Genomic DNA, 26,926 nt, shown 5'->3' with positions numbered 1-26,926 from the left:
AAGCACACCATAAGTGCTTTTGCCTCACAAACCTATTTTGCCTCACACATTTGACCTAATTTGTGTAAAGGAGGAGATTCGCAACGCTAATTATAAAGCTAGGACTGTTTATCTTTCTCCTGATCACCTTATCTTCTTCATTCAGCTCCTGAAGACTCAGCTATTAAGAGAAATTAAGTAATTCATCAAGCCCTTTTCATTTACCTGCTGTTGATAACATCAGAGTGCGATTAGCATCTACAAATGAACCGAGTGCCAACTGCCAAGCAGAAACAGAAGCTAATTTACAGCGTGGGGCAGCCTGCAAGAGCTGAGATCCAGGGGCTGCCAGCAAACACATATTTTGTTATACCAGCAACAGCCCTGTTCTGCCACTCCCAGCCAGCTGAGAACGCATCCCCAGCGACAGCTGGAACATCAGCAGCACAAACGCTGCATCCCACGGCAGACAGAAATGCATCTTTGGTTGCTCCCCATCTGTCGCTGTGAAGAAGCAGCAGGAATGGGCTTCAGTGATGGAATTCACTCCTTCCCAGCCTGCCAGCAGGATGCCAGTGCTCCTCCTTACAACAGCAGACTCCTACACTACTATTTTAATGTATACATTCTAAAACCAAACTTGGTTAGGATTTGACCCGTGTGTCTCCCAACTTACAAGGCAGCAATACATTGACATACCCAGTTGACAAGCTCCCAAAGAAACAGCCTAGTAATAAACCACATCACTTCTTGCCTTAGCACAAGACTTAGGTTTATTTCTGACACCTGAATAGCTCTTCAAACACACTTTACCTTGTCATTTCCCTTCTGCCATGAGCTTGTGCTTTCTGGTGCCTTTCTGGGCAGGTTAATAACTGACCATGGGATACATTACACTGGCAAACAATCTGCCAAGTGCCTGTTTAATTTATGAAGCCAGTTTGGTGAAACTGGGGTAACTAAGAAGACACACAGCAAACCTCCTGCATCCTGCAGCACCTCTGACAGTCACGGCATTCCCTGACAAATTCTGCTCCATGTCAGGCCTTACCTAGATTGGAGGAGGCTCTGCCCTCAGCAGCGCGGTCCTGCAGGCTCTCAGCGATGTTGAGCTGCTCTTCGTGGTACTGCTTAGCCCTCTCCAGGTCCTGCATACATCTAGCTGCATGGCCCAAGCCAGCATAGGCTCGCATCTCAATGGCCTTCTCAGCCAGCTCCTGGGCCAACTCCAACACGTAGTTGTGGTAGGACATGGCTTTGTCGAAGTTCCTCCGGTAGTGGTAGGCGCTGCCTAGATTGCTGTAGGCTCGAGCTTCCTCCCGCTTGTTCCCCAGCTCCTTGGCTATCTTAAGATGTTGTTCGTGGCACTGCACTGCATTTTCAAAATCCCCCATTGCAATGTACACGGCGCCCATGTTGCCCAGCTCCCGCGCCTCAGAGAGCTCGTCTTTGGACTGCTTGGCGAGGAGGACGCACTGCTTGTGGCTAGCCAGCGCGTTTGGGTAGTCCCCGATGGCTGTGTACACGTGGCCCAGACTGCTCAGTGCTGAGGACGCTGCCTGCAGGGATACAGACAAGAAGTAAATACAAGTATTCATGGAAACAAGACCCCCAGCCCTAGAAATCAAAGCCACAAAAGGCCATTCTGGAGGAAGAACATGACTACCAGCTAGAAAACCTGCTCTCTGCAGCTCTTCTACACCCCGCGGCAGCACAGGCGGAGCAGGAATGGGTGGCTCAGGATACCAGGGCTGGGATGAGCTCCTCCTCTGAAGTGCACAGTGTGTGTGTGACCTGGCATAGGGAAGGACGGCACTGCAAGGGTGAAGAGACCACCAAGGAAATGGAGAAAGTGATCGCTGCAGAAAACTGCACCCCAGGACCCACCTGAGCTGTTTCACTGAGCAGTGCTGCCCCTGCAGCTCATGGTACTTCACCATCCACACCAAGTCCTGCTAACGCAGCAAACGACCCTGCGTATGGCAGCTCCTAAGAAACCAGACAAATAGCAATATTCCCCTGCAGAGAACACTGCACACGAATGCTTGCTCTGTCCCACCCTCCACCCAGTAAGCTCACGTCGAAGCAAGAGGCTCCTGAGACCCTGCAGGCTGATGCCAGAGCCCAGAACACGCAACCTGACGTAACCGTGCTGCAGGCTGAGCCGCCGTGAGGGCTCCACCGTCTCCTCTTTCCAGGCTGAGCAGCCATTGAATACCTACTGCTGGAAAACTGATGTACTCGCAGCTCAGCTGGGAGGAGGGAGATGCCTCTGCCGCTTACCTTGCAATACCAGCGTACGGCCACGACACCCTCACGTACCGGCGCGTGGCCAATTGCCCCGCGCTCCAAAAAGCGTTCTTGCTGTGCAGCACTAGGGTCCTTCAGGCACAACATTGTTTCTTACTGAGCCCCAAACAACCCTGGGACTGCAGCAAGGACCAGCTGGAGCCTCTGTCCCCTGGGGACATCTTAAATAAATATAGCTATTTGAAAACCTGAGTTCTTACCACTGAGAAACAGCTGTACTTAACAAGACAAATTATCTGGAGAATCAGATTCCTGTGCCCACTGCATTCAGCAGGACACAGGCCTTTCCTCCACCTGGCAGAGCCAGAGCACACAGAGCCAGCCAGGGCACGGAGCCAAGAGCAGGGATGTGTTCCTTCTGCCTCATGCACATCTGCTGCCTCAGGAGGGCTGTTCACTCCAAAGCCCTGACCCCGAGTCCCCCGTGGTCCCGCATGTGCGTTTCCTTTGCTACCCAGCTGCTGCCGTGACCCAGTTCCACAGCAGCCATCTCTCCAACCCTCCAGAAAGGAGCAGTCAGGGTGACTGCACAGAGATCGCTCTCAGCCCTCTCCAGTGCTCTAGCTCAGGGAATATCCAGTCCACCCTTCCACCCGAGACAGTGACACAGCATCTCAGGACACACGTCCCTGCGATTCGAAATGGCGTAACCCCATAACCCCATGCTACCAGCCAAGGGGCAGCCTCACCCTTTTCCTGCCCTTGGCTGTGCACTCCCCGTGCACCCTCAGGCAAGTGTTCCTGTTCATGCAGCAGATCCTCAGCTCCCCAGGCCCGTTCAAATTTCCTGTTTCCTAACAGGAAGATCTCTGCACTGAGCGGCATGACGGGGGAAAAGCAGCTCGACCTCTCCACCAGGCTCCAAGCAGGTGCAGCCCCTTCAGGCCTTGCAGTGGCAGAAGGCAGGTGTGTTCCCTCTGCTCTCGCCTTCTGAGCTCCGCCACTGGAGGCACCTGTGTGGCACACTATTTTATTTTGCTATGACCTGGGAGGCCTAATACAGCTGATACTGGTGCTTTTTGTTTAAGGAGCAAGCACACTTTGTGCTCTGGGTGCAATACTCCTAGGCACAACACCAAGAGCTCCCTCTCCCAGGAAATCGGGTTCCACTTGGTAAGTGCAAGGCGTCACAGGCTGTGCCAACCAGCTATCCCCAATCCGAACACCATGGAAACCTTCCCAAAGATTATTTTAACTAATTATATCACGATTGGAAGAGTAATGTTAAGTCAGGAAGATTTATGGGCCAGAGCAAGAGGCAGAGAGGACAGGTGATAAATTATTTTTGTGATCAGCAGCATTAACAGAGTAGTATTTTCACACTGAGAAACTGTAAATATGCTGTGCTGATTCAAATTAACAGGGAAACCATCTTTTCTGATACAAGAACCTGAGGTGACAGGTTAGCTATTAAACACAATTTATAGATCACAAGATCAAGAATTTATAAGGAAGCTCTCCCTTGCCCAGCTCCATAAACAGCTGAGCTGCATTTGCTCTCTCTGAGGCATCCTTTCAGGCAGCTTAATTATAACGGAAGAACTGTCAGAATGCAAAATATCTGAATTTTTTTCACTTAGTGTTGCAGATGAACTTCGTTCAACGCAGGGGACAATGGAGGGGCAGCAGTGGCAGAGCAGCAGCCCCGTGGGGGAGCCCTGCGGCATCCCCGCAGACCGCGGGACGGGAAAGCCTCGGGCTGTCCCACAGATGGGGAGAGCAGCCCTGGATTTCGCGCTGCCAATACAGGCTATAATGAACCAGAAATAAGTCGCTTTTGTTGCTGTAATTACCACAGAGCAGAGAGGGGAGCAGCTAGCAGCAGCTCGTCAGTGACAGTGCGAGGCCGGGGACAAAGCTACTGAACCCGCTGCCACGTGGCCAGATGGTTTCGTGGGCTTGGGAAGGGTCTCTCCAACAGCAAGTGCCACAGGTGGTGTGAAACCAGCCCCGGACAGAAATGATTTACAGCCTCTGCAGAAGGACAGGCACTCAGCTCAGAGTATCAGGGACCAAAGCCCTGTTCACTCCAAGAATCAGCTCTGCAGGACGCGCTGCAGAGCCGCTGCCTTCACTCCGCTCCCACCTCCCGCCAGAACCCCCCGGGGCAGCGCCCGGCTGGCCCGCGGCCCCCCAGCAGGGCCTGGGGCTGAGGGGCCGCAACCCCGGCGCCGGGGGCAGCCACGGGCGGGGGTCCCGGGGCCCCGGCTCCCTCTGGGTCACACACGGCGTCAGGGTGGTTCGGCCCCGACAGGCTCCCGAGCAGCGCAGTGAAATAACTTCTTGGCTGACGCCAGTGAGGAAAGGTTCTTATCTAAAAGGGGGTCGGAGGGGGCCTGTTTTGAGGCTGCTACAACCCAACATGAACTTTTTTTCTCTGAATTTTAATCAATTTTTACACAAATCTTCATGATATACGTAGTATTGAGTGATTTGCAATCTCACTCAGAAAAAAAGGAAAAAATAGACACATGCAGATATCTTGCACAAGCCCAGACCAAAATACTGCGTGGGGCCCATTACGGGCTTCAAGAGGCATCGGAGCTCCCTCGGTCTTGCTGGTGAGCAACACTCACTGCTGCACGGAACAGACCATTGCCCAGTTTGGGCAAAGACAGAACCCAGCCCAACATGATCAGCAGAACTGGTTCAGCAGCCTCAATCCGTTCTCAAAGACAGGCCACCACCAGCACTTCTGATGTAACTGGGAAGAGATTGGAACTGTCTTTCTGGAAAACAAGGAGTCAGTGAAAACTGATGTCTCTTGGGGCTGCTTAAAAAAAAAAGTGGACATTTATGAGTGCAGATTGCTGAATCAGATGAGCTATGGCAAAGAGCCATACAGACAAAGACTCAAATGATGTTAATGGACCACGGCTAGGGAAAAGAGGCAGAAATGGAAAGCAGCAGATCTCAGACTTTCTGTGCACAAGAGAAACTTGATAAATGCAGAGACTGCTGATATGGTACATGGGAAGAAATCTTTAGCAGGTCTCCTAGACTGGGAAGCAGATCGTAGGAAGTTAAATTTGTATGGCTGGAGATGTTTATTCTCAGGGCTCCTAATCCCCTTGCCCAACAGCATTTCCAGGCTCACAGTAAAGACCTAGAATGGCAGGTATAAGCTTGGCAACCATTCTTAAGGCATGTAAAAAGACTTGAGTGCCCAAGGTTTGGATTGTCCAAACCAGGATGTGGGAGGGAGACAAGAGAAGCAGAAAACAAAAATAAGCAGAAGACAACAAAAAGAGAAATGGAAAATGAAGGGTAGGGTGCTGACAAGAAATAGCCTTACTTGATGAGAAAGAGGCGGCTGTTTCCAGAGGCTCGGCTGCTGCTCTCAGACAGACAAAGGCAGGAAGGCCGCCTCAGCCCTCTGACGTGGTCTTCACGTGTTTTATTCTGCAGCAGCTTCCACTGTTAACTGATCCGAGTGCTCCGAGAGGCACTTCTCAATCACAGGGGAGGGTGCATGAGCAGAGCTGATGGCACTTGTGGCTTCCCCGGGGCTGGCTGCGTGCAGCAGCTCCTCTCCAGCAAGACAACAACCAGCCCTCTGCGGGTGCTCGTGGGGGCAATCACTGGGAAGGCTGTGGAGCCTGACATTGAAGCCATGTTAGGGACAATTTGTGATTACATCTGCTGGGGGACACCAATGACTCACTTCAGAGGGTTAGTAATAGGATTCCAGAAGATAAATTCATCACTGTATACTTAGTAAAATCCTCCGCATAACAGGATGCACCGGGAACTCTGAAGCGGCTCACACGGGGCCGAGGGGCAGGGGCACTCCCACTGCGCTGGCAGAAGAGGCAAGACGCTGCAGCGAGCACAGGGCTGACACAGGGGAAACAGGCTCCAGCCCTGCCAGCACAAACCTCTGTTTGGTAGCGGGGTGATGGGAGACTACAGCTTCATACCAGGGGGGTTTTGCATCAGCAAACAAAGAAAATCAATGCTTTATATATCTGACAAAGACAAATTTTACAGTGGGGGTTGCCTACACCTCCAATTACGCAATTTATCACTTTAATAGAAAGCAGATTCTTCTGCCACTGAGCTGAGGCACAGAACGGAGTTCTGAAAAACGTTTCTAATTGCTCTCTTTTTCTTGGGAGCAACAGCCAGCTTAGGTTTTTCAGCTGAATAAGGTAAAGAGTCTGATGTTAAGCAGATGTTCATCACAGAATGACAACTAATAGGGACCTGGTGACTTGGAAAGCTGTGTTTCTTAGATATTTCACCCTTGCCAAAGAATGGTCATTTCCCAATGATGTTACATTTAAACAATTCTTTAACTGACTGCACAGTATAAAGATTCTAAAATGGGCAAAGTGAAAATGCTCTGCCGGGTATCCCACTATAAAGCAGCCTTAATGCCCACACACAGACACCAACTGGGACTGGTCACAGACCGAGCTTTTACAGTCAAGGTGGGTGAAATTCAAAAGCCTGACTGCAGCTCTTGCATGCTATTCCTCTCCACTTCCCTCCTCCCTCTGAGCAGGGCTAACAGCAGTCCTGATCCTACACGATGCAGCAGAGCTGTATCCAGAAGGTCAGCCATGCATATTCTAACACCTGCATCAGGACAGCCAGCAGCACGCTCTTTTTGAGAACCAGCATCCCCACATCCCTGCTCAGTGCACGCTCCTGCTCTTGCATGCACGCAAGGTTTCCTGGTTCACTGGGTGTATTTTGGGGGTGGTGAGGGGAAGGCAGCTTCAACAGGTTGTTTCTGAACACAGACACACAAAGGAGTACTTAAGTCTGAAAGCATTCACAGGGTGAGTTCTGGCTTCACCATAAAATCTCACCGTATCTTACACCAGCGTGGCTCCTCTGTGTGGGAAGTACAGAGGTTCGCTTGCACTGGGGAAGCATTTAAGCTCTTTCTGTACGTAAGCTCTGCTCGTTTTATAGGCAGGGTCTGTGCAGCTGCTGCACCCACAGGCAGGACCGTGGCTAACAGGGGATGAATACTTCAGGACCTGTCAAAATGACCCAGTGGCTGTAAACTTCATCCCCACTTCTGTTAAACCCCTTTATCATTTCCTCAGAATCCACCAGTATTCCACACCTCGGCTTGGAGCTGTACCGATGTACACACCAGTGCAAGTTTCAAACCCCAATACAGTCGGTGCCCCACCAACATTCAAAGTTGCCCTTCCCTCCTCCCTCACAGGGGAGGCTGATGTGCCAGCACCACATCCAGCTTTCTCCTGGGGTGGCATGCTGTTGAAAACAAGAATGGAAGCAGCAGGCAATATTCTCCTCCTGTACGTTATCTGTACGCAGAAAGGAGGAATGGATTTGCTTTTAGGCAATTATTTCCTGGGGAAAAAAAATAGACTGGAATCAATATTCCTGTCAAATCTAATTTATGTGTAAAAGGTCTCAGTCTTTTACATAGAAACTACCAAAAAGCAAACCGCAAAGAAGCCAAAGCCATGGAACAGAAGTACTAGTATGTGAATGTCTGGAGGGAACTTTGCAGCTACTGCTACTGAAAGGGAATAACCAGGAATTAATGACACAACAGAAAAACTCAAAATATGTAGCAGGAAGAGATGGCTTCAGTCCCTTTTTGATTAATGGATGAAATCCCCAGCTCTGCAGGTGTCAAGGACTTGCTGCTCATGTCAGAGGTTGCCATGGGTTGTGCTTACAATCCACTCTCAGCCCTTTCTCTCCTTACTTGTTCAGGGAAATGACAGTGTTCTAGGGGACTGATCATTCTTCCTGTTTTCACAGCAAAAGAATCACGCAAATTATGTGAATCCAGGCAAACCCAAACAGCACCATGGCCTGACTGTCAGATATTCACAGTCGGTCATCTTCCCGAAACCAAAGGTTTCAAAGCAACACTGACATTCAGTTGCTCATTTGGAGACCAAAGTAACACTGCTCCGGTGGGAAATCCATTTACTCTGTCTCCTGCACTATCCTTTAGGAGCCAGGTGTCCAGTTCTGCCTGGAAAACTTGTAAAACCAAACCGGAGACACCCCTTTAACAGAACTGCAAATATTTCTGACCAAGGTAGCAGGGTTCTGCTAGAAAGCAGAAGCAGCAACCAGTCCACACCAGTACCCATTTCCTGAGTGGCACTGCTCTCCTCACACTGAGAAGGCCGTTCAGGTGCGCTGTGCCAGCTGGTACATCAGCACTCAGTGTGCAAAGGCTGGATGCCCAGGAGGAGCCGCTTCTCTTCTGGGGTGGACTCTGCAGCACTGGATTCTCATGCCACAAAGAAAAGGAAATCACACCAAATAGCAGACCTCAGCATTGAGCCTAAGCGTCACCTGGGGCTCACATATCTTTATCACAAGTAGCCAAAATGTGGTGGCTTTCTGGACATAGTCTCCTAAAAGGCTCCTGTGTGAAATCACTTCAGGGAGGATGGCTGACTTGACATTTTTAGTGATGATGTAAGAGAAGAAGTCCTCATTGAAAACCACAAGCTCCTCTGAGATGGTGACGCTGAGGGGTGACTCATGCCCTGGTCAAATTCAGTCCTGGAAGAGTAAGTCAGCACATCACAAACTCGTATCTCACAGGACCCAGAGAAGCTCTTTGTGCGGCAAAGAAATCTGTAACTCCTCCAGCGGCCTGCTGACACGTGCCAAGCCTAACTGCAGTCCTGCAGTCCCGCTCATAACGCTGGATCCACTTCACTGCAAACTCAACAGGGGAAAGTCTTGGCTGAGGTGGGCCTTCTGAAAACCCCAAAGAGTGCTGCTCCCCGAGCTGCAGCTCTTGCACAAGTTTTCTGCTTCATTTCTTTTACTGCCACCAGGTACAAGCCTCAGTAGAGCGCTCGGTTTTGCAGATATTGTGAAAGGTAAGTAAAACCAGAAGACTGCATTTCTTTCAGCTAAAATCTGTGTGTTATGGAGGTCAAGTGGGGACATTTAAAGGAGATCCTCAGGAAGTATTACATTTCCCTTCTGAGCCACAAGTCCAAACAAAACAAAGCATATGGCCTTTTAGTGCATTCCCAAATTTCCTGCACTGGTCAGATTTCCCTTCATTCTGCTTAATCCTATCACATTTGAACCGGACAAACCTGTATGAATCCAGCCAACCTGACTTTCTCTAAAAAGGGCTGCTAAAGACAGAAAGGCAAGGAAATGCCCTCTTATACAAAACCAACTGCTTGATGCTCAAGCACTAAGCTAGCTCACATCACCACTCATCCTCTCAGCCACGCCGGTAATTTAGTCTAAGATACAATGGACCACTAGTGCCCTAGGAGACCCGGAATCCTCAAATGAACTCATACGGCAAGTGCCTTCCTAGCACTACGTACTCAGACTTTCTCCAAGAAAGCAAGCCTTCCTCTGGCTACGAGGGAGTCTGCAACACATGCCTAATGAAGCACGGCCACCAGCTGCAACGAGTGGCTGACATCAGTGAGGCAAGTACACCCACACCACAGGTCAGAGTTTGGAGCCCCAGTGGCTAATCAGAGGCCCCTCAAAGACCAGCTGTTTGAAGCGTAAGTCTACACGGGAACAACATGAACTGGAAACTGGAAAGTGTATGTCTGTAAACTTTGTACACCCAACAGCAGAGCCAAACGTCTGGGCCAGACAAAGACTGAACTTCAGTGAACCAAACAATGATGCAAAAAGTGTCCAGGAAAACATTCTGCAGACTGAGTCAAATCTCTCACAAGTTCTCATTAAGCTGAAGTCATAACACCTGCAGAATCTGAGACTTCAAGGGCAGTAGGGGTAAAATTAAAGCTTCTGTCCTGTTAGGAAATCTGGAAAACCAATCTGCCCCACTGTTACCTAAATCTGTACTGTCTGCTTCACCCCCCTTTAGCAGCCTCCTGCAGAGGGGTTCAGCACGGCAGTGCTACCCTGATCTGCTCAGCCAGGTCCTCCTAGCAAGTGGCCAGTATTGAGGTCTTGGTTCTACAAATCAGATCACCCTGAAGTCTAGTACAAAATCAGCAATGATTCCAGAAGACATGGACCAGGATCTGCAAACACCTCCTCAAAAAGCCAGGAAAGTTATTAGTGCTGGCCTCCTGATAAAGGCAGCAGTCTCCTTGGACCTACTCAGTCCTGCAGATGACAACACTCCTTTTGGTGTAAAGGGCACGTGTCTTATAGAACAAAAAACAACTCAAGCCACAGCCAAGTCCCAACACAGTAACGACCAGGCTGGGATGCCCTGTGGAGCCCCCTCCTCCTCCAGCTCAGCCTCCTGCTGATCCCTGGAAATCCTGCTGGGCACCTCCCTCGCCCACCCCTGAGGACACGGTGCCGGGGGACTGTGGCCGAACCTGCACACCGGGCAGCGAGTGACCCTCGGCAGCCTCCCCCACAGTAATACAGAAATACATATAAAACCAGCTCGAGATCAGCAAGGCAGCCCTGTGCTGCTGGGCTTCCCGCAAGAGCTCAGATCAGACAACAGCTTCCAAAGGAAAAGTGACCCTTTCTTTCTGCAAGTATCCTGTCCATGAACTGCCAGGGCCTGATCTTTTTACCAGTTTCCGGTTTCTGTGGGGAATTTTCCACTGAGTTTCTAGGAACTGACGCTGGTCTCTCACCTCTTTGGAGAGCAGAGACTGGGAGCAGTCTTTTTCTTTCGCCTGAGCCGTTAGCAGCCTGATCAACCATTTTGTTGTTTGTAAATCCTGTGTAAAGTGTCAGGGGATTTGGAAAGCCATTTCTCACGCAGAGGCTGAATCAAAATCCAGCTTGTTTCAATTTCTCCAAAGTACCTCCAGGACTCAAAAGATCCCCTAAAAGAACCCCAGAGAAAAACAGAAGGCATAACGGAGAAACAAGAGTGAAGAGGTAATCCCATGCACTAAAAATGTTTATGACTACAGATGCACCAGTCACCCACTTATCTTCTTGCTCCTTGACCTTTCTGATAAGATACTGGGTGAGTTTTGACACAAGAATAGGAGGACACTTGCAAAGTTACTATCTGCAATACAGAGGCACAGTGCTTGTGCAAGGGGCTGCAGTCTCTTGATGTTCCTGTGGTATCAGTAACAAAGAGACACTAATTTCTTAACAACAGCTCTCATGTTGTTTCCAACCTCTTCTCTTAAAAAAGTTCAAAAACGAAAGCTCCTTGCTGTTTACTACAGTAGCAGTGGTCACACCCTAAACTTGTCATTCCTGAGCCTCTATTAGCAGCAGCTGCATTAACCACTAATATCAGTTATCAATTAGCAAAGCCCTCCTCAGCCTGTTCCTTAATTCTGGAACTCCAGTCAGATGAGATAAAGCTGTAACAAATAAGGTATATTCTCCTCTTAGTCCTTCCTGTTCATGTTGCTTCAGGCAGCAGATAATCCACTTCTGGCAGATAACTATGTAATAAATTATTTTGAAGCAGTGGCTTCACCACAGAAGAGGAGAAGGGACAGAAAATAGAAAAGCAGAGGAACAAATACCTTCTCTGCTCGTTTTCTGCACAGCTCTGTCGCTTACTGCAGCGAGTACGACTTTCCTACTTCTGCCTCCACAGCCTGTTTCTGACATCTTAGTCAATGTTTTCATGCATGACAAATTGCTTTAGCCTGAAGACTCTTTCCAGTTCTCATTTGTGAGGTATTTATATCCTGTCCTCATTTTCCAGACTGTTTGCAAACATAACAAAGTAAGATTTTCAGATTTTTTCTTTCTTAAAAATTTGGCAGCCCCAGGGACAGGCCACCTCTTCACATGGCTGAGCTCCACACCAATGCCACGGGCAGAGGAGCTGCTGTGGGCTCCCTCAAGCTGCAGTTAATGAATGAATTTCCTTCTTAGCATTCCATCTGAGACTGATGATAATGAAGCACAAATGAGGAAGTGACCAGTGATGATCACTTCAGGATTTTCTGCGAGAAAGAGACAAAGTTGGCCCTGTAAGAAAGTATATTTTGAAACACCTGAAAGCCACTTGAATGGAATGGAAAAGGATCACTGCTATAATGATAACCCATGCAAAGCTGAATTCTGTACAGAATAGGAGCAGCACCCAGCCCACTGCTGCACGCCCAAGTAAGTAACAACACATGAGCAGAAGGGTAAACAGGAGGGGTTTCCTGGCAGCAGTTAAGATACTGCTGAGGAAGGACAGGCAGACACAGCAAGCGCTGTTTCACTGGGCAGTGTGGAAGGTCTGGGCACGCCTTCTATTTTCCCAAAGACGTGCTACAGCAATCAGAGCCTAATATAAATGACATTTTGCAAGCATATGTCAGCTAACCCCAAGAGTCTTTACCGCACTGCATGCATTTCTCAAATTCTCTTAAAAACTATCAACATTTGTAGGAAAAATCACAGATGCACACAAACCTTCATTCACATTAAGCTGTGACTGGGAAGTGGGATGGGGTAGTAACAGCCCATCCCATCCCACGATGGGCAGGAAAGGCAGGCAACGAGCTGGTATCTCCTGAAGCTTCCAGGATGGCCGGAACCACCCAAGGCGAGAGAAGGCCCAGCACGGGGTGCTGCCACGCAGCAGAGCCAGGGAGCTCGGATGTGGCGGCAGGGACTAAACCCGTAACGACAACCAGCCTTCCACCATCTTCTACAGGACATCTCCCCTGCACAGGTGGGGACGGGGAGGCTCACCACCCTCTCTGGAAGCAAAGGGCCAGTGTTTCTGGCTGCTTTATTGTCCTCACAGCCCCTTTTCAGTGGATTATGCTCTTTTCCAGATGTCCTCCTGGCCGTCTCCACACAAATACAGGATGTATCGCATGTAACGACCCTTTTGTCAACCGTTGGCCACATCACACAGCTACAGAGACAGACGTGCCACGTAACTCATGAGCCGAGTCTGAATCAGCCCCAACCCACACTTAAGAGCTGTTCATCACATAACTGAACATTTATGTTAAAAATGGCTGGATGGCAAGCAGTATGGACACTGAAGAACAAATTAATTGAGAAAACATTCCATAACACAGAAATATCATCCTCTGCTTCCTGAACATACACAGCAGTACAGAGACAAGTGTGCTTCTCTTTGCTGTGTGCTAGCTAGGCCAGGGTTTTGGAACAGGCACTGAAGCTGTTACCAGTATCAATTCACAAAACTACTTTTTCCAGAACCTGATCACACAGTCTGAACAGTTCCTGCTCAGCACACGTGCCCGCAGCAGCCAGTCTCCTGGGGCCTGGCCATCGCAGGACGCCAGCTGTGCCTGCCCTGAGGGGAAGGGGCAGAGCCCTGCCCACTCCAGAGATGCTCCGTACAGGCCCCGCTCGCAGGGGGACTGAGGAAGCTGTTCACAGCTGGAAGAACAACTCCCCATAAGAGACTTGGCATGCCTGGAGAACCGTGGCGCTGGCGCTGGCTGAGAGCAGCGGCACCACTGACCCCAGGGGCGCGGCAGAGCCCGGCACCGCCGAGAGGCAAAGCTGCGCTCGCTGCTGAGCGTCAGCTTCATTCAGCTCCATCCCAGCCACCGCCTGTGGCAGCGAACCTGGGGAAGGCTCCACAGCTGCGGAAGGACTCTGGACACCTGACAAGATAACCAGGAGGGGAACCTGGCCCGCAGCTAATCAGCTGCACGTGTTGGATGAGCTCACTCCGCACTGACGTGCCCTGCGATGGCTGCTCCAGAGAGGAAGGGCTGCACAGGTTCATGCTTCCAGCCAAATCTGCAGCACAACTGCAAGCACAGGGACCCTCACCATCGAAGCACAGACACTTGTATTTCATCCCTGGCAGGAGCCCTGTGGCTGCCAGCACAGTCCAAACCCAGAAATTGTTCTGGGCCAGGAAGGGGCGTGGGCAAGCAGCCAGGGAGGCACTCCGCGCTTCGGACAAGCTCTCGTGCCACTCGTTCTGACAGAAGTTCAGCCAGGGGCACGCACACCCTGCTCAAGCACCAGCCAGAGCTCACACCACCCTGACACGTCTGCTTGGAGCCCTTCAGCTGGCAGTGCCCAGGGCATGGGCAGCACCCGGGCCCCGGCACAGCCACCAGAGCAGGGCAGCCTGGAGCCCCGCAGGCCAGGCTCAGAGCTCACCGGAGGGCTCCACAGGTCGTGCTTTTAGGAAGAACGAAGACAGGGCTGCTCCTGAAGGACAGCTGTGCCACTTCCAACTCAGACTGTGGTCCAGCCTTTTTCCTTATCTAACTCAGCAGAATAGATGTTTCTAAAATGATTGGCAAGGAACCTGAAAAAAATGTTGTTTTACCCTGTACCGTAATGCACCCAAGGAGTTCAAGGCAAAAGGCTAAACACTTACAGCTTTGCTATTTACTGAAGATGTGGCTTGTACAGACAAAGCACAGCAGGAAGGACACCTGGAAAACATTTCCCCTTCCCTTCAGGAAGGGGCAGAAAAACTTGGCTTTACAGAATTTACAGATTTCCGTAGAAAAGAATGATCTATCTTTCCTTCTGCATCTGCTTCTGGAAATAAGAAAGTGAAATTTGATCTTTGACTTGTACAGCCTGACAGTAAGTAGCTGTAGGCTACAAAATGTAGGAGGTTTGTGCTGTGTTCCATTGCTGGCTCAGGCATGCTTTAAAAGGGACTGGGAAAAACTACTAGAATTGCAGACCTAAATAACCACCAGTGGCTGAGCTGCACACAAAATATGTTCAGACAGTTGCAGAATCTGCAAATTCCCAACTGAATCCAGACACTGATTATGTCTGTCACAGCGAACATATTTCACTCCAGAGATGCACAGCAGCCTGTTATCCCTGACAACCTTCCATGGAGACAGTCGTCCCCTGCCAGCAAAGGCCCCTCATCGCACTCAGCTCCATGGCAGTGCTCTCCCTGCAGCAGAGTGTAGTGCCTACCTGGGCTTCGAGCCCATGGTTTCTCTTTGTAACGGGAATTTCTGCATTCTGATGTTTCCCGTAGAACACAAGAACTTTCACAGATATGCAAGAGCAAGTTGACACAGAAAACCCAAGAAAGCCTGCTTAATGAACACCCTTCTTCTACGCCACTTAACCACCCGGTTCTAATTATCATCTTCATCATCCCCTTTTCCTGCAAATAGTCAACCTTTCTGAAAAAAAATCTGCTGAAGTTGCAAACGTGAACTCTGCCTTATGCTTGCAATAGTTATAAAAAAAAATCTTGAGACAGTAAAACCTTGATTCATCAGCCTTGTTACTGAGCACACCCACCTGCTGCAGACGGCTCCCAGAGCCACGTACTCTCATGGAGATACCCAAGGGCAGCAGCCAGTGGCCACAGGACCAGGACGAGGAGGGCACTGAGCCCCAGCCAGTTCTACACCTATTCCTTCCAGAAACAGCTGCTTCTAGAGGGGAGGGAGGGAAATCCCTTCAGAACTGGGCCAAGAACAATGGCTGCAAGCTGTTGGGCATCCTGAGCCAACACGGGCAGGCTGGCACTGACCAGTCCGTCAGTCTGTCCTCCGAGCTCCCCTGGCCCCCACCTCCCGCACTCCCACTCCCCGAGAGAAGGGGCAGCAGGAGACAGGCTCGTGTTGTTCAGCTGCACCCTCAGTCCCGCTCCAGGGAGAGTTCAGGGGCACAAACAATCCCCTTCCTCACCCCAGGCCGCCTGCTCCTAGCGAAGGGAGGGCCGAGCCCAGCTCCGCCAGCAGACAGGAGCTGCCAGCACCCGGTGGCTTTCTGGCTGCGTCACCCTTCCCAAGAGCTCGGTGCTGGCAACGCGCTTCCACACAAGCATTAATTTTATTATGGTTAGTTTGTGATTTTGCCTTACTGCTCTGCTATTTTTGAACGCGAGGCTGTAATAGAAGGCGTCTGACGGCCCAGGACAGAGGGGAGCCGTTACGCTGCGGAGGCCTGCGGTGTCGGCGGCCTCTGCAAGCACAGCCTACATGAGGGTTTGGACACTGAACCTGAGCAGAGGCTCCACAGCTTTTCCATTTCTGCTTGTCAGTCCTCACAGCTTCAAAACACTCCCTCACGTTGTACTTTTCCAAATGAAATGCTTTGGATGGAACACAGGTCCTGACAGATGGTCATCAGAAAGGGCCACTCCAACCCGGCCTAAAAGATCACCCACCGTTAGCTCCACCTTGGCACTCTGGCCTTGCAGAATTCCTAACACAAGACAGTTCTGCACGCCTGCGGAGCAGCTGGAGATGAAGAGGAGTAGGGGCATGGGAGACTAGCACTAGAGGCATTGAAAGCTTTCACATTTACTTTCTGACTCCATTCTTTCCTCTAACCCTGGTGTGGCTCACTGGTCACATCACCCTTATTTAAACCACAGCCAGCGATGTGGCATCAACACACGCTACATGAATTACCCGATGGCTTTCAAAAGATCAGGTTACCTTCAAAAATAATAGTAGAGACACAGCATTCTGCATCTCTGTTACTAAGAATGGATAGCTTTGTACTGCAAAACAACTAACATGCATTAGCTGTCTCATTAAACCCCATCAGAGGCGAGACACAAACTGCTTTTGCCTGGAGGCAGTGAACTCCTGATCTTCCTTCTGCCTCTGCAGTCCTGCAGATGTGCCCATAAGAGCCAAAGCTGCACGAGAGCCAGCACCTGACTCCAACCTCAGTATCACCTGGCTGGTTTCTCACAGCAAACACAGGGTCAGACGGAGTATTTAGCCATCACACCTTGAAGCCTACCATTAAGGAACCAGGCCAATGAATCTGGAACATGAACTTGTAACTTCTGCAATTTATGGCTTGGAGGGCATGGCTTCTCTGGCATCATCAGGTTCACTGAAGACAAATTACCTTGTAGTACTACTTCTAAGATGTAATAATGTCTTGCATTGATCAGGTACCAGGCAGTCTAGGACATTAAATTCACCACCTGCTTTCCTAGAAGGTGATCACGGGACACATATTTTAACTTCAGTGTCAGGTTCAAGTCAGCGAGTTACACTAAAGGTTAACTTGATCTTTTAAGTGAAACCTTGCCTTGCAACCCTGCTCCATCCTTCTCATATGTACGAAGTCTTTTATAGGAAGGCACAGGAATTAATCCAAGTTTATCTTCTATCCAGACTTGAAATAATTACTGAATCTGATCTTCTGTTCCACCATCTTTCTCTCAAAGCATCTGTTTGATTTATTCCCTGTTTTGAGTGAAGATATCTCCAGTCTGTCACAAGTGAGCCCTGTTCTGTATATTTACTCTTGAGTATTTTTTCACTTGGTAGAGGTGACCTCCCTATTGCAACTCCATTGGCTGGCAGAAAAATACACTAGTACAGGATTCCTGATAGAAGAGTTCACTGCAGGCCTTCGTTCTCTCTCAGGAAAAACTCACTGACTGCAAGCTTCTGATGCTCATCAGAGCCAGCTTCTGTGACAGGCAGAAGACAATGAGCTAAAATAACGTAACCCCAGTCTTCCCTCTTAACACAATCTGTCTTATTCTCCTGGCACATCGCGAGTACCCTGGCTGCTGGTTTAGGGAACCTCTCTTTGTAAAACTTCCAGACCTTTCATGGACACTATGTAAAAACTGGAAAAAAGAGCAGCAGCCCAAGCTACCAGCATGTATTTTCCTCAGCACATTAACCAACAGACAACATGCATTCACATTTTAGTAACAGCAAGCACGGAATTCATCACAAGATCATTACAGGGCTGTAACTCTTTATCCGTGCACCATCAAGCAGCAATGAAACAAAGTCAACATTTCACTTCACCGCAGCCAGGTTGGCTCAGAGACTGTATCCTCCCCCGTCCCTGTTCAGAAGCACTAACCCCCGTGCCAGACACCACGCCATTATTTTGGGGCAGGATTGGTTAAAATAAGCCTGTGGCCGGCTCTGAACAAGCCAGGAAAAGACAAGCCTGTACCTATGGGCTCCACTAGCCCGGAGTGTTTTATTTCCACCTCTGTGTGTGAATTAAGTGGGCCTCAGTGGGAGCCGGTGCAAAGGGAGCTGCCCAAAGGCAAGCTCCCCAGCGCACAGAGCCGTGGTCCTGCCAGCCACCGGTGGCTGCGTCGCTCTGTCCCAGCGAGCTGGCAGCACCCACTCACTCCGGGGGTAGGGCAGATTCGTGCTGCCCCCCGGCGCCGGCGGCACGGCTGAGCACCGACAGGCACATCTGCCCCGGCCTCGCTCAGCCAGCACAGGAGACGTCGTGGTGAGAAGAGCAGCAGCGTAGACTTCATTGGAGTTCTCAACTGAGCACGTTCCCAGGGTCTGCAGCAGCCCCAGGCAGCCCACGCTGAAATCTGCTCTGCTTACTCTTCACTGCGAAGTGACAGACTACCAAGCTGCGCTGCTATTTCCTCTGTAGCTGCATCCAAACAAATCTCGGAGCCCAACTGCCACACTCACCTCCACCAGAGAGAAGCAACTGTCCTTCTAGTGGTCCTGCCTACCTTCCCCCCTCCTCCTGCACCCCACTTCTGTTGTTACCCCTTTCAGCGTGGGATCCTACCGACCACAGTGATCATCTGCCAAGCTCCACAGGAACCAGAGAATGCACAGAAAGACAGACCGAGTCCCTTATGATTTCTAGTTTCCTGAATCAACTGTACTTTAAAGTCTGCTAATTCCTTCAGAAACAATCTCACAGAATTAGCTCATCTGAATTTCCTGGCCAGCCAATGCAGTTGATCAAAAAACTCAACCCAACACTTAGGTGTGATGGAAACACTGAAATGACACTGTAGATGGCAACTTCATGGTGCCCATTACAGTGTCTCGCCAAGAACCAGTCTTCTTACCCGTCTGCACGGACCAAAACCACACGTGTGTTCAGCACCCCACGGTCTCTTTTGGAGACGCCAGAGGTGTGCCCAATCCAGCTACTTCTGCTCCATTCCCTCTCTGGACACAAGTATCACAGAACAGCCCGAACGTCTCCCCACTGTGCCTGCAAAGAGCAGAGGGTCTGTCTGGGCATACGGGCTGTGCTCGACACGACACGGCACTTGTAACAGGCGCTGCAGACCCCCTGCGCCAGGGAGGGAAGAATGTTTGAAATCCACCGTTCATCTGAGCAGCTCACACGTCTCCCCACGCAGCTGACACAATCTCCCTCTGCCAGGCCGGCGCAGGGGAGGACAGAGCTGAATGCCACAGCCAGACCCTCTGCAACCTCCTCCTCACTTTATGGGTGACACAATCCAGCAGAAGCCCTGGTACAAACACGTGCTTCAGCAGCCTCAGAACCCCGTGCTCCGAGGGCAGCAGTATCCCCCACAGAAGAGCACTTTTTACCTTCTACGCCAACTCTCTGTGCAGTTGGAGGTAAAACAATTACCTCATACAGTCGCACACCACATTCCCTTCTGGTGGGATTCACATCAGCACTACTGCAACTTTATAACATTTGCATTATAAAAATGTCTGCAAAGGAGGCCAAGAAAAACAGCTTTTTGTTCAGAGGAAGCTCTGTGGTCAAGATGATGTCATCAGAAAGCGCCAAATTAATTTCCTGTGGTTACATCCTACAGGAAATCCAAGCAGCTCAGCTTTCCTGCTAAACCAAGTAGTCATTTGTTGTCAATAACTGTTAATTATGTGCCCAGATGTGTCATAAACTAAGAACTATCATGATTAGCCTTCACTCCCAGGATTACCCCCAGATCAGCCGTTGGGATCCGTTTAGATCAGCAGCCTGGCGTCGGTGAAACGCCCTGGCTGTGCCCACAGGCCAGCCCGGGGCTCTGGGGCAGAGGCTGCTGTGCTCCTGCCACCGCTGGGCTCCTGCCACCCCCTCGGCCCCCACCCGCCGCTGGGCTCTGCTGCTTAGAGATACACCGAGGAGGAGCAGCAGCTACACACATCAGACTCTTAGCAGGAACAGGGACCACTAATCAGGAAAACTATAAAAACAATGGTGAGTAACAGCTTTTCTGCTTTGCATGAACAGAAACAAGGAAATCAGGAGTGATTGAGGAGGTTTTCCAGCTGGTAAAATAATCGTGAAAATGTCTAGCAGGTCCCTCCCCCAGCCACAGCCCTCCCCCAACCTACTGGAGGATGCATCTCTCCAAGGCTTACTTGATATTTAACTACCACAGTAACACTCCAGTAAAGCACTTACCTAATTCAAAGGGATCTTTCCAACAACTTATCAGTGAGAAACTGATCTCCCCCAGTTTTTAGGTCTCCCCACAAGTACCTGTATTTACATGAGTTCATGCCCTTCGCCGCCGTGCAGCCCACAAGCCCACCCCAGCCCCCTGTTTTCCCAGTCACCGCAGAGGGGAATCCACTGGTGGCAGCAGTAAGAAACGGCTTTCGTATCTGTAACTGGCACTAAAATTATGATCCTGTCCTTACAGGTACCTTTCAGTAAAATCTCTCGGGACAGGCTCCTCAGACCCTGCAGCACGCTGCCCTGGCCTGGCAGAGGGCTCAGCATAACGCGTCGAGAGCTCCATGGTGTGAGGCCAAGGCAAGTCAGACCCAGCCCAACCAACCCCTACACTTCACACAACACCGTATTTTCAGGTTTACATGGATTGTTTTTCTTCTCACTACTTTTTAAACAAAGCGTATTTTATGTGAACAATCGGGGCAGGGAGCTAGCTCATCGCTTGGCTGGAAAAGGCACAACGTAGGATGCACCCTAAGAGAATTCGAGTCAGTAGGACCTTTACCACAGGGAAAACAAGAGCTGGTGACAGCCAGGGCTCAGCTGCAAGATGATGTACTGACACCTGCTCAGCAGTAGCTTCTCCCTCTGCCCCCAGAGCCCACTCTCTGTGGGCACGACGCCGGGAAGGCAGAGGGAGCAGCCGACCAGGGACAGGGAGGCAAAGGACAAACCAAGCAGCCTGACGCTTGCACTCACACACTTTATCTGCTGGTACAAACAGTTTCCTTAAGAAAAGGCAAGTGAATAGTTGGGAAGAGAAATCACATAGCTTCCAAATTCTCAGAATAACACAGGGCAGACAGACAAGGCTTTCTGACATGCTTGTACCTCTCCAGAAAACCACGCAGTGCTGACTCCCAGTTCGGTCTATTTAACAAGCTTCCTACCTCTCTGTCCTTGAGTTTCATGGCGAGCACCAGCTGATGTCTGTGGTTAGTCAGGGCCTCCCGGTAATTTCCTTTGGAGAAGAATGCGGAGCCCAGATTTCCATGAGCTCGGCATTCTCCCGTCTGGTCACCTGAGTCACATGCAAACAGAACAGCAGTTAGCTGACAGCGGCGTCGTGGGAGCGCCCAGCAGACAGCCTGCACCTCGCTGTACGAGTGATGCTCCGGCGTGAGAGCCAGCACCAGAACAAACTCATCCTTGTCTTTAACACCCAGCCAAAACCCTCCTCTTTGTGGGCCTTCAGAAACTTCTACAGTAGCCATCAACCTTATTTTTAGAGTTGTTTTAATTTCTGCTTTGGCCTAACACTTGGCAATTTCCCATTCTTCCATGTTTATTCCTTGCTCGACATTAGTGATTTGTTTGTGAAAGTCAGCCAATAGCCCGGGCTTAAAACAAGTAAAGACCACACCAGCATTCTCCAGTCAGCCCAGACACACAGCACAGCACTGTCGGTGAGCCCTCGGGCACCATCTTCTGCACCCCGGCAAGGTGACGTCTTTCTGTCTCCTGCAGCACCCTGAAAGCTTGAAAGCCCTTGGTGTTGTGCAGGATGTACAGTACACAAGAGGGATTTTCCTATTTGTTTATTTTTTAAACCCTCTTGTTCATCCACTGTCTCACTCCTGATTTGTTCCTTCCCTGGCAACTGCCTCAGAAGCTCAGACTGAGTAACTTTTTCCATCGAATTCTTGAAAAAACAGATTGCTTCAAAGACTCATTTAAGGTTTTCAGCCCAAGTCTACACAAGACCAGTTCCCACATACATGACACCAGAAAACTAGAGGACCCTGTAAAACCGTAGCACATTCACTGATCACCGTCCCCCTCCCGCACACAGGTGAACAGGGCTGCACAAGCCTGCAGTCTGCACACTTCAGAAATTTCAGATTTGATTTAGCAGCTCATGAAATCCCACAGAAACCTGAGCGTTATAGAGAGAGGCTGACCATTAACACAGCAATTAATTTGTTCCATCTGTACCAATCCAGCACTCAAGCAAGTGAAAGGAGAACCCTCACCTAAAGTCTTGGCCACATCCAAGTCCTGCTGCATGTATCCAGTGCTTTTCTCCGAGTTCCCCAGTGACCAGTACGCGCTGCTCAGCGCAGAGAACACCGATCCCCGCAGCTTGAGGCTGCAAGTGCCGATCTTCAGGGCAGCCTCCAGCACCACCACAGAGGCCCCGTGGTGGCCCGCAGTCAGAAGTTCCTGGCCAATCACAGACACCACAACGAAGGGGCTCTTGTCCAGCTTCATCTTCTGCAGTTGTTGATAGGTGGGCTCCAGAGACTCTGAAATACAAAAAGGCAGAGTTACTCCACAAACCAAGTAATTTGCATCTAGAAATCACCTACATCACTCATCTTCGGTTTTTGGTTACCAAATGACAGGTGTGCTAAGGGCCAGACTGCCCAAATCAAACCAAGATTTATTATGGGAACTCAGGGCTCAAATGCATCATCTGATATCCAGTACATCAAAAGAGATCAACCAGCAAGCCGATATTTTCCTTGCAGAAAGCACTTCAGGAGGACAGCAGGAGCACACAGAGCAGTCTCATACCGAGCTCTGAAGACTGGCTTAATGGCAGCAGGAATACAGGAAACACCGGTGCGGTTTTGTAGGAAGCGGGAAACGGGCCCGCGGCAGTGCCTAAGAGCACTGCGGCTTCTGCTCCTTCAGCACAGACTTTCAGCTGAATGTCTGCAAAACCTGTGCCTGCCCAGACACCACAGCCCACAATGCGCACCCAGAGAGGTGACAAGAACTGCAGAGAAGTTGCTCCTTCTGCAGAAGGTACTGCTGCAGAACGACAGCACTGGACCCGCCAGACTGGTAACTGCTTCCACCATGCAGACGAAGGGTCCTGGCTGCACGTTTCCATAGGGACATCAATACAACAGGTCTCCAGAATTCGCTGGCCAAGTGGCGTTGCTTGATTCGATGCTCTCACCTGAATCAACACCACCACAGCAACCTCAGAAAGCCACTTGCTCTGTTTTCATCATTTTTGCCTGTCTACAATCACTGAGTGTATAAACAATGACAAAAGAGGATTTTAACAGTTCCCTGAAGAGGCAAACAGCGTGAACACGATGCCAGTTACTGACATCCAATTCGATCCTGGAATTAAATGCAGATGTAAGAGGACAGAAACAGTTTCTGTAACAAGCCCCTGCTTACCATGCTTATCACTGCACGAGCAGGTAGGAACTCGGCTCCTGTCTTAAGAAGCTTACTCAGACCCTCGCCAGGTAACCCAGGCAGGCACAGGGAGAGGGGGGTGCAAACAAGGACAAAGGAAAAAAGGGAAAACACAAGGGAAGTGCTCCTGGTAGCCCTAAAGTCTGGTAGGAAAGGGAGAACCAGTATGGTAATAGAAGGGCAGAAACAGAGTTCATGGCTGCTCCAGTACAACAGCAAACGGGAAGAAACAGCCACACGCAGGTGAGAGATGCAGCAACAGCGACTGAGTCACTGGGGAAGGGAGTTCATCTCCACGTGCTGCGGACCCACACTCCCTGAATCCCTCGGTGACCGCATTTAAAGATCGTTAGGGTCCACTGACACTTACAGCCCTTTGGCCTTTCCTTGCTCCTCTTCCCTCTCTGAGTGCAAGCACCCTGGATGCTGCTGCTCACAGCAGTCTGTCCGTGTCTTCACACAATCTATCATCCTGGTGGAACCGAGTTACAAGGAACTGGCCTTACACCACAGAAAATACCTGGAGAGATCTTCTGTGTCTCTCCTAGAGAGCGAGCTCTTGGAAAGGGGACCAGAACAACAGGTAACAACTGCTGAAGGGCCTGCAGAGTGCCTGGCACAGCGGGACCGAGACACTGAACAATCATTACACTCGTACGGTACACACACACTCTCAAAGTAAAACTAGCCCTCTATGAGCAAGGCTGATCTAGAATCTGCCATGCCAGCCAGTGGAAGGATAACAACTGGAAAGCATCAACACTGAGAAGCACAGCAGGGAGCAGCAGCGTGAACAGACAGCTGCAGTGCAGCCGGACGGTGAGATCACCCAGACAAACCTGGGGCTGCTCGCGCAGAAATACCACATCACCTGCATTCTAAGCAGCAGCCACAGTACCTCTGGATACCAAATGAAATTAGCTTCACAAGGTAACTGCTATATAGGGCAGAAACTTCCAGATGAATTCATTTTGGAGAATAGAGAAAAACACTGTAAAAAAGGAAACACCAACGGGGATGTTTTTTCATTTCAGTGCTTCTTGGTCCCTAAGCCCTGGGGCCCCCAGCAGCATCTGCTGAGGATGAGAACTGCCATGTTTCCTCCTGGGAAATACCATTAGGACACTGCAACACAGAGCTTGCAAGAGAAACAGTGCAAAGAGGAGACTACCTCTTTCCTCTAAAGAGGAGAATCCTAGAAATGGGGACATTAGGAAAGAGAGACAAAACGCTCATACAGCTAATACGGCCCCAAGGTCCGTGTGATTTCAACACTCCTCCGGAATATATAAGTGAATTCGCAGAGCAGCCTTTTTTGCTTCTGGAACACTGTGTTTTGAGACACATTAGTACCATGGAAAAGCTGCTGCTGAGCTCTTCTGGGCAGACACTGGCCCTGAGACTTAAGACTGCCCGTTCCCAATGCCCGAGCATCAGAGCACTGGGGGAAGTTGCTCCAAGTAACACTAAAGCCAGGCCCCGGTAACGTGCACCTCGATCTGCACTGACAGGACAGGAGACAGGCAAGCAAGGACTTCACTGGAACTGCTGTGCACCACAGTGTGATTCACCTCCAGTACCTCTCCAACTGGGGATCACCATCTCGCTGTCCCACTGAATCAGAAGAACATGTTTTCACTCCTCCTCCAATTTCAGGCTCCTTTCTCAGCACCTGCCGAGTCAGCAGAGAAGCCAAATCCTGAAATTCTTCCCTTCAGCCCTCCAGTTTCTCTCTGTCTCAGGTGCTGGCAGCCCCCCGTGCACTGAAACTATCGCCTGCAAGTACGGCAGCAGCAGATCACCCCCCTGAGATCACCCATCACCTCCTGGTGCTCACTTACCTCGCATGGGGGATTTCATGGCGGCCTCGACCATGCCAACCAGAAGCTGCAGACTCTTGGGATCTTGAGCCAGCCCCGACGCAAAGGCTGCCAGTGCATCCGCATGACGTCCAAGGTACTGAAGGGCCACACCCTGTCGGAAGTATGCCTGAAAAGCCAAAGAACAGAAAAAATGCCAGTTACTTAATTCCCAGAAGTCACAAATAACAAATCTGCCTGTGACCTCCTGCTGGTGGACACTGGGCTACACGATCACATCCTGGCTTCTCTGGTCACACTGGCTGCGGTCAGAAGAATCCAACACCAGAGTCTGGTTTGTGACCGGCACCCAGTCGCCCACCCGCTCGGTGTGATGACCTTCTCAGCCTTTGCAAGGCCTCTGAGCTGTTCTGGAAACCACGGGTGGTAATTACTATTAAGGCAACACTTCCCCCTTGGACTTGGCCAATTACTTATGCTTAACTACTTATAACCAAATGCTCATTCTTGAGACCTCCATTTCTGTTCTCTTGGCTCACACATCACACAGATAACTTGCTTTCTTTCTCTTCACTCCTTGCCAATGAGTCCAATATAAACATCCACCACTGGTAGAGACCAAAATGTACTGAAAGCTCAAGCTGCAACAAACCACGATGTAAAGATCCAGACAGGAGCCAAACCTTCTCTCTCCACACACGCCCCCTGATGCAGACACTGCCCAGCACTGTCCCGCTTGCTGGACATATATATATGCCCAGCACATATACATAACACGCATACTATATTGAGGCAAGACATTCACCATTTTGAAGGTGTTTACAAGAGCTTTATCTTTTTTCTTTCTTTCCAAGGAAACCATTCATGGGAGCATCCAAAGTAACTTAAACCTCTTGTCACCATGCATTTCTGTTTCTACACCAGCAATGACATCAATACGCAGCTGCAAAGCACTCCCAGAGCATCTCCTCAAATTGGGATATCAGGAACCTACACACAAAGCAACAACTGCAGAAACTCCTCCTCACACGTAAAGCAACAGCAAAGCCCCAGCTCAACGGGTATCCAGGACTTGAGAGCTGCTGGGTAAGAGATTACAGAAACCACAATCCAACAAACTCAAAGTACTCAGGTATATTTGAGGCACATACGTCTGGATTGTTATAAAATGTCTTCAATCTTTAAGCACCTCTGATGCCCATTATTCAGGTTTTATCATCATGCCTGGCTAATACATTTCTGATGCAAATTTTGCTGCACTTCTGCTTCATTCAAAGCTATTTCAATAGCACAAATAAAGCTGTGAGAACAGAAGATAAAACACTATTTGCATTTCTTAAAAACTGTATTAAGAACATAATACTGCTCCTTGAGATTGGCTCCTATATTGCTTTTATGGATAAGACCTCATCATGATTTCTCTCCATCTGTAATAGAAACCTGTGCTCAAGATTCATTAAGTATACATCTGTGGAAGTCTTTTTACTTAAACAGGATAAATCTCCAATTAATATCCAAACTGGTATTTCATTAGAGCTTTCAGACACTTTTGGAATCCAATCCAGGGAGGCAGAGTTTAAGGAAAATCAGAAATGACATGAGGAATTTATAGACATGAA

General features: G+C 49.9%; 1 protein-coding gene across 4 annotated transcripts in view; it reads right to left on the bottom strand.

Moving 5' to 3' along the window:
• Positions 1-26,926, bottom strand: part of TTC28 (tetratricopeptide repeat domain 28) — a 185,523-nt gene that overhangs the window by 52,151 nt on the left and 106,446 nt on the right. For all 4 annotated transcript variants that reach the window (XM_074921577.1, XM_074921578.1, XM_074921580.1 and 1 more), the window contains 4 exons: positions 25,329-25,476; positions 22,302-22,574; positions 21,219-21,349; positions 1,031-1,538 (listed from right to left, as the gene is read on the bottom strand). In XM_074921577.1, the coding sequence (XP_074777678.1) occupies positions 1,031-1,538; positions 21,219-21,349; positions 22,302-22,574; positions 25,329-25,476 (1,060 nt within the window). The remainder of the gene's footprint in view (positions 1-1,030; positions 1,539-21,218; positions 21,350-22,301; positions 22,575-25,328; positions 25,477-26,926) is intronic.

This window comes from Athene noctua, chromosome 17, assembly GCF_965140245.1.
Source record: "Athene noctua chromosome 17, bAthNoc1.hap1.1, whole genome shotgun sequence".
Lineage (NCBI taxonomy): Eukaryota > Metazoa > Chordata > Aves > Strigiformes > Strigidae > Athene > Athene noctua.
This window is presented reverse-complemented; position numbering and strand designations above follow the sequence as displayed.